The sequence below is a fragment of the Glycine max genome, chromosome 8, assembly GCF_000004515.6.
Source record: "Glycine max cultivar Williams 82 chromosome 8, Glycine_max_v4.0, whole genome shotgun sequence".
NCBI lineage: Eukaryota > Viridiplantae > Streptophyta > Magnoliopsida > Fabales > Fabaceae > Glycine > Glycine max.
This window is the reverse complement of record NC_038244.2, coordinates 8561629-8569659: the sequence shown is the minus strand read 5'-3', so window position 1 is coordinate 8569659 and position 8031 is coordinate 8561629. Positions and strand designations below refer to the sequence as shown.

General features: G+C 33.8%; 1 protein-coding gene and 1 pseudogene across 2 annotated transcripts; one reads left to right on the top strand and one right to left on the bottom strand.

Annotated features, from left to right (window-relative positions):
• The first annotated feature begins 1053 nt into the window (after nt 1-1053).
• Nucleotides 1054-3763, top strand: LOC102668981 (cation/H(+) antiporter 4-like; annotated as a pseudogene).
• Nucleotides 3764-4036: 273 nt separating this feature from the next.
• LOC100793642 (geranylgeranyl transferase type-2 subunit beta-like) lies at nt 4037-7429 on the bottom strand. 2 transcript variants are annotated; one of them, NM_001255107.2, is given in 10 exon segments: nt 4037-4292; nt 4745-4820; nt 4935-5033; nt 5109-5242; nt 6013-6161; nt 6249-6315; nt 6587-6703; nt 6792-6942; nt 7045-7110; nt 7273-7364. In NM_001255107.2, coding segments are annotated over 9 exon segments (954 nt in total). In that variant the 5' UTR covers nt 7099-7110; nt 7273-7364; the 3' UTR covers nt 4037-4185.
• Between the last annotated feature and the right edge of the window lie 602 nt (nt 7430-8031).

Here is an 8031-nt window from a genome sequence, read left to right as displayed (position 1 = left end):
TGGCAATTTTGTTTTTCTCTTCTTATCTTTACCTTTTTTCTTCATTCAAAGTTATCATCAAATTGTACTTTTCTATTTCGTAAGTTCATTAATCATAAAAATCCATACACCTCTTATCTTTTGTACTACATATAATCCAATATAGAAATTTGTGACATCTGTGCAAAGGGGAAAGTTATATACCGTAAAAAAAATTGGTTATGTTGGGGGGAAAAAGATCAGTACTACAGGAATATGCATTCCTTTTTATAAAATTATGACACCGTTATAGTTATTTTTTATTTTAAGTTTTCTTGAGGTAAAAATAAAAATATAGTATACTAAGTGTAGTAACTAAACACGAGATTTGTTCATTCTTAAGTAGTTAGTTTTCCAATTGTTAATTTGTCATGGATCATGATCTATAGTTAAATTTCTACTTTAGTCATGAAACGCCTTTTTTCTAATATTTTTAAATATGAAAAAAATCACAACAGAGAATTCATGCAAGATGATTAATTTTGGTATACATGCAAAAAGGCGTTCCATATCTCTTCTTTTTATTAAGACATAAAACAGTAGTAGTAACATTTTAATTTTTTTTTAAAAGGTAGCTGTAGGTTGTAACTACAAGATATCTAATAATAGTATATGGTTGAAAATAGAAAAAAGTCTGTACTTGGATAAATATATACTGTTATGGTTGAAAATAGAAAATAGCTATACAACCTCAAAAGATTATTTATGGGATTGAATGCTGTTATTCCCTCGTGGTCGAACATAAAACTTAGTTGTTATGTTTTCTATTGCATTGCAACATCGAAGCATATGCTCACAATCTCTAACATGTTAACAAAAAGGCAAAAGTTGGTGACAGAAGTTATGATGCCAATACAACTAGCTATTGAGCGATCTTCCTATAACTATCTCTTATTGAATTTTATTCTCATTTCTCTCTTTAGTAGCTTCACATTATGGTCAAATGAGTCTAACTCAGTTGATTGGACAAAGGTGTATTAGTTATTGTAAATCCCTTATTTTCATATATATAAAAAATTAACATTGTTAACAAATATGAATTTAAGTGCAAATGAGACTCTATTCTTGTCAGTTGATAAAATCAAATTTTTAACCTATAATGTGTGCATTGTTGTTCCACCCAATATTGTTTCAGATGGCTTATGGGGTGGCCAACTTAATGGCCGGACTCCATTGAAATCTTCACTCCCATTGTTTGAGTTGCAGGTGCTTGTAATTTTTTCTATCACCCAAATCTGCCAATTCCTCTTAAAGAGCTTTGACTTCCCTCAATTTATTCCACAAATGATAGTAAGTATTATTCTTTTACATATTTTTATGTTTGAGCCAGAGCCTATATAAATTAAAATTTCCTTGTTCACATTGTTAATTAATGAGGGCGAGCCCTGGTGCAGCGGTAAAGTTGTGTCTTGGTGACTTGTTGGTCATGGGTTCGAATCCGAAAACAACGTCTTATGCAAGGGTAAGGCTGCGTACAACATCCCTCCCCCATACCTTCGCATAGCGAAGAGCCTCTGGGCAATGGGGTACGAAGTTTTTTTTTTTTTTTTACATTGTTAATTAATGTTTCTCATAAAAATATAGAACAAACTAATTTAAAAGGATTTTCCTTATGGTCTGCGCATCATGGCCTAAAACCAATCCACCATATATGACACAAGTGATATGATAGATCATAATAAATAGTAGGTAGTTATAGCACACGCATATATATAATATTAGGTGGCCAAATTTTTTGACTAAACTAATTGACATGTTTTCTTTTAACTCTTGGATAGATGAGTGCCATGCACCTGTGTTTTATGAACCCTAAGAATTTAACACCATGTTTACTTTTACTCCCCTTTACACTCTTTCACTATTACCCTAGGTTTTAAAAAACGAGTTGCAACCATAATTTCAGTAATTTCAGTTATAACATTGATTTTTAGAGTGTTTGTAGCTGCAATTGTAGCCACATCGGCTGCATTTGTCCACAATTTTTCACAATATTATAAAATGGAAATGAAATTGGAACTGCAATTTAAAATTTTGATATTACTTCTTTTACTTCTTCTCTACCTAGGTGAGGTCACTTAAAATATTTGTCACGTGTAGCAATGTAGGATGCAATGTAAAAGTTGTTTAGGAAAAAAAGATGTGAGATGATAATTTCTCATATTTCATCCATATGCCATTCTTGCATGTAGCTGAATTATTAAAATTTTGCCTTTTTTTTCTGTTGTGCAGAATTGTTCATATTAACACAAATATAGAGTGTTGTCTTTCTTGTTACTTATAATTTCTGTTAAACTACATCAGTTTTTTTTAGTATGCAAATGTTAGTTTTTTTGTAGTAGAGGGGATCGAACCTGCCGGCGACCTTTTCCCTCTTCTTTTCTCCTTTAATCATTTAACTCACTTTATATCTTCTTGTTAAACAGAGGGTTTAGTGATAAAAAAAAAAATAGAAGTTGAGAAAGCGTGAAGCATTAAAGGATAAAATTTAATTTATCCTAAAACTAGCCATAATCTTCAGTTTAAAGTCTTATCACTGTCTATATGTAATGCAATATAAAATTTCATTTATATGTGCATGCAGACTATTAGTGGTCCTACTTATGGAGTAATGATGATCAACATAATGGTCATTGCAAGCATAGTGAAATGGTCTGTGAAACTAATCTATGATCCATCAAGGAAATACGCTGGGTACCCGAAAAGGAACATAGCGAGTTTAAAACCAGACTCGGAGCTGAGAGTAGTTGCTTGCCTTCATAAAACACACCATGCATCTGCTGTGAAAGATTGCCTTGACCTTTGTTGTCCAACAACAGAAGACCCCAACTGTGGATGCAATGCATCTAATTGAGCTAGTTGTCAGGGCCTCTCCCATTTTCATTTCCCATCGCCTTCAAAGAACAATTTAATCAAGTAACCACAAGTCTTATTCAGATGATATCATTCTTGCTTTTGACCTCTATGAACATGACAACATGGGTGCAGTAACTGCACACGTTTACACAGCCATATCTCCACCCTCCCTGATGCATGAGGATGTTTGTCATTTAGCATTGGACAAAGTGGCATCCATTATAATTCTTCCATTCCATCTAAGATGGTCTGGTGATGGTGCCATAGAATCTGATTACAAGAATGCGAGGGCTTTAAATTGTAAGCTTTTAGAAATAGCTCCATGCTCAGTTGGAATCCTTGTTGGTCGTTCTGCCATTCATTGTGACTCATTCATTCAGGTAGCAATGATTTTTCTGGGTGGAAACGATGACCGAGAGGCTTTGTGCTTAGCCAAACGAGTTACAAGGAATCCAAGGGTCAACTTGGTTGTGTACCACCTAGTTCCTAAGGAACAAACACCAGACGTGGAGTATATACAAGATAAGGAGGCACTAAAACATGTTATGAAACCACACTTGGGAAATGTAAGTTATCAAAAAGTCATGGTGAATGGTGGACCAGAGACATTTCTTCTTCGGCAAAATAGTAAATGAACATCACTATTTCATTGTTGGGAGAAGACACGAGTTAGACTCACCTCAGACGGTTGGGCTTACAACTTGGAGTGAATTTTCAGAGTTCGGTGTCATTGGTGATTTGCTTGCTTCATCAGATTTTCAGAGCAGAGCGTGTGTTTTGGTAGTGCAGCAACAAGTAAAAGAAACATCATAGTAGGTGGCAATTCTAGTAGCCAAACAACATACTTACTCTTTTCACTTGTACAAATAATGTAGATATTCTTTTTATGTTTGCTTGTGTTGTATTGTTAGGAACTTTATTTTTGTTAAGTTCAGTTTGATGTTTATGTAAAGTTCTGTTGTGTCAAAATGATGAAGTTGAGAATTACAGAAACTATCCCATTGCAAGACTGCAATAGTAAATTTGTCTACGTAACACTTTTTCATAAGAAAAATAAGGTTTAAATACTTAACAAAAGAAATTATACTGCTATGTAGTAACTAGTAAGATAAATTTGATGGTTGACTACAATACTGATCAATCTTTACATGTCGTATCACTGCAATTTAACTAAAAGATGCTCAAAATGTTCACACTGTTTTTAAGAAATCAACTGTTTTTGGACTGGAGATGGGAGGAGGGGGTCCAACTCCCAAGAGTGAGTCTTACAAACCCAAGATTTTGTCATTACTGGAAAATTATCATCGAACTTAACTACTTAAGTCCTTCTTTAGTAAAGAAAATTCTATTTACAACATCAACAGGTAAAGCATACGCTGGATCTACCGGTTTCAGCCCTGGATATTCAAGAAGTGAAAGTCCTGCAAGAAAAAACACAACTTAAGCGTCCCTAGTTTATAGTGTAAAAGGAATACGAAACACATGAATAAAAGCAATAGGCACTGTTAGGAAAGGATAAATAGGGATGTCTAGCTTATAATTCACACATATGCTCACTTAAACCTTCCAAACAACTAAAACAAAAATAGAATCATGTTAAATATCCAGATCTAATGAATCATTATAAGCATGTTGAACAATATGATTAATCTTATCTGAATTCTGAACATGATGCTAGCAACTTAGCAACATGAATCCACAAGGATTCAAAAAGAATGGTTTTTCATACATTCTTATCATTCCCACATTGAGTCATGGGAAAGGTAGAGGTTGGGTGGTTCCCATACAAACCAAGGAAACCCCAGATAACAAGAGTTTAGCAATTAGCACAACAAATGGAACAAAAAAAGGCAAAATGATGGAAGTACTCTACCAGCCACCCCGAAGAATGTATGAAAGACATCCACGGCATCATCTGGCCTGTCTGAAATTCCACCGTTTTCTGTGTCCTTACAGTTTCAACATACATAATATTTCAGAAATACTGCCTGACAATAATTAAAACCCCAAAAAGAAAAAAGAACATGCAGATAAACACAGAAAAAGACATTCAACTAACTAACCTGGCAGTCTAAGATGAACTTTATAAGCTTCTCCTTACTGATCCAATGAACCCTATCAATCATGATCAGGCTAGAAAGAACCCACCATGAGTAGCAGACCTGAGAAGATCTAAAACCCAGTAAGAGAAAGGACAATCTACGGAACTTAATCTAAATTTGAAAAGATTCACTCACATCAGGAAGTTTCTCAGGACGCCCATTCAGACCTCCAGATTTAACCTGACGCTCGCATAACCACCAACCAAGTAGGTCTTTGTCAACAAGATCTAGTGACCCTGTTATGGCAAGGGCCCCCACACAACAGAAAACTGACAACAGGAAAAGCAAATATATTAGAAGGATGAATCAAGTCCACTACCCATTTGAAATTCAGAAAATAGAAAAATCAAACAGACAAATTCAGTCTTAACATGAGTAAATTTTGACCGCAAAAGAACAAAAGGAAAGTACACCATTTCTATCAGGAAAACTACCAAGTAATTGGATAATGTAAGTAAGTACTAGGTTACATAGCTACTGATAGGGTGAACTTCTATACTTAGCTAATTCTACTGCTACTGCTATAAGAATATACTGATAAACTTTTTCCTTGCTTTATTTCATTCATTCATGGTATTTATAAGGGCTGATACACTTGATAGAGGGGGTAACAAGAATATAACAGAATGGAAATATCATTAACAGAATTTGTGAAATTATCCTATTAGCTATAACAAACTCCTGACAAGATAATAGCAAGGCAAAGCTGGTCTGATTCTGTTGCTGATATCAGACGTAGTCTTGAAGGTAAGTGGGTGGCTTCTGCACTCTTCTGGGCCTATGGCTGCTATCTGCACCCCTCTGTGTGGTATTGCTATCAGCTACACTGTGCTGCCAAGGAGAAAACAGATTTGTGTACCCACCAATTTAAGCAACATATTAAAATTTCAAACTATGCCCTTCACCACATAAAGCACTCCCTTCATGTGGGAAAGAAGCAACACAATCTTTGAAGGAAAAAAGTATTAGTACACACATTGGGTAAGTAACGTAGGGAAATTAATAACAAACTAAAAATCATGAATAATTTATGACATACTTTGACCAGCATGAGATTCCCCACCAGGAGTGCAACCAAAACCACCATCCATATTTTTGCAACTTATAATGTACTTCACTGCCTTCTCCACATTGATTTTATCCAAGCAATGTAATATTGATAGACAACAAATAGCAATATATGAGAACCTAAGACAAATAATTCAGTGGATTTTAGTTAAAAATACAGTAAGCTCTTACATAATCAATAACAAAAAAGGATCTTAAGAAAAATACCGCGTATCAACTTCACCCCACATATCCCCTGAAAAGGATCCATCTTCATTTTGCAGGCTGACAATGTCTGACATAAATAGTAAGAAAACACAAGATCCAGTATATTTTCTAGTTTATTATAAATTTTACTATTATAGTTTTAGTATCAAACTGTACTAAAATTTACAACAATTTTTTCTTTCTTTCTAAGAAACATATCAAACCATTGAATCATAACATCAAACTATGATAGCCAACTGAAGTTACATATCCTGATAAAAGAACAGAACTATAATAAGTAAAAAATTGCAAAAATAACAAAGCTTCTTCTGCAGCACAAAATATGTGTGTAAGGATACAACTTGTGACCTTATCTACATCAATAACATTCAGCTTATCAAAGAGAGCCAACACCTGCACAGCACTTAGTGTATACAGGATGTGCGGATCATGTCCAACATTTCCACCAAATCCCCCTTCACAACAACACATATTTCTCATAAGAAACTATCAATGACACCGATGTCTCAAATTAAGGGAATAAATAAAACACTGAAGAACCACCTGACTCATGCTGACAACTCATCAACCATGAAACAACCTCATCAACATCGACAGAATGAAGCTTTCCTAGAAGATCCAGAGTGGTCAATCCCCAGTATGCCCCATTCATTCTCAGATGCTCCATTACTACAGATTCAAAGTTATCTTTCCTCTGGAAACCATAAAAGGACAACCTTTTAAGCATTAAAGAAGAGTTTTGAGAAAGAATGTATGTATGTATGTATATATATATATAAATGGGAAGCACACCCACCTTTTCAACTGATAATATATATCGAACATGTTTCTCAGTGGCCAGCTCTCCCATCTTACCAGTAAACTATTCCATTCCAACAACAAAATCAGAAATATTAGAATCAAAGATTTAAAATGAAATTTTGCAGTGCACCCATCTTAGTAAAGAGGATGCAGGATCCGGGTGAACAAATTCCAATTGAACAGAGGAAAAACAATAATAATAACAAAAAAAATGTAAACTTACGGTGGTGGTTGTCAATGGCACCGTCGGAATCCAGAACCAGAAGGGTCGCGGCAGTGATACGAAGGAGAAATGCTAATGCTCTGTTAGTTTGTGCCGAGGTCAAGCCAAAGCGAACCAATTATCCCTAATTAAAAGTTTTATTAAATGATTTTTTTTTTCATATCGTCTTCAAATTGTTACCCACAAGTGCGAAGATTAATTATTATTAAAGTTAATAGATCCTTTACATTAATATTATGAGAAAAAATGTTAATTAATATTATAATTATTTTATTTAAATTGTCTTTCAAATAATTAATGATATTAATTTTTGCTTTAGATACCATGGTTGAGAGTGATGTCATATCCTTTTGCTATGTCTTCCTACAAAACTTTTTACTATCTTATAAATAAAGTATTAAAGGAAAAGGTAAATTTTTTAATTTTATAATGATTAGAAATAAATAAATTTTGCTTTTACATAATTATTGACACGTGGGACGTATATTATTTGGTAAAACTAATTTGTAAGAATATTTTCAACATTGTTGTTTATTTTAATTTTTAAGAGTAAGCTGAGGTATTGTTGTGATTTTTTTTTCAAAGTCCAACAAATTCCTACAATACTTTGAGTGTGGTTGGTTCAACACTAAGTTAAACGTCTGCATTTTCATGCATTTGTGAAAAATAAAGTTAAAAACTTTTTACTCAACGATTGTTTGAGATTCTTTTTTATGAAAAACCTAACATGCAATTCGTTAGTTCATACTAGAAAAACGA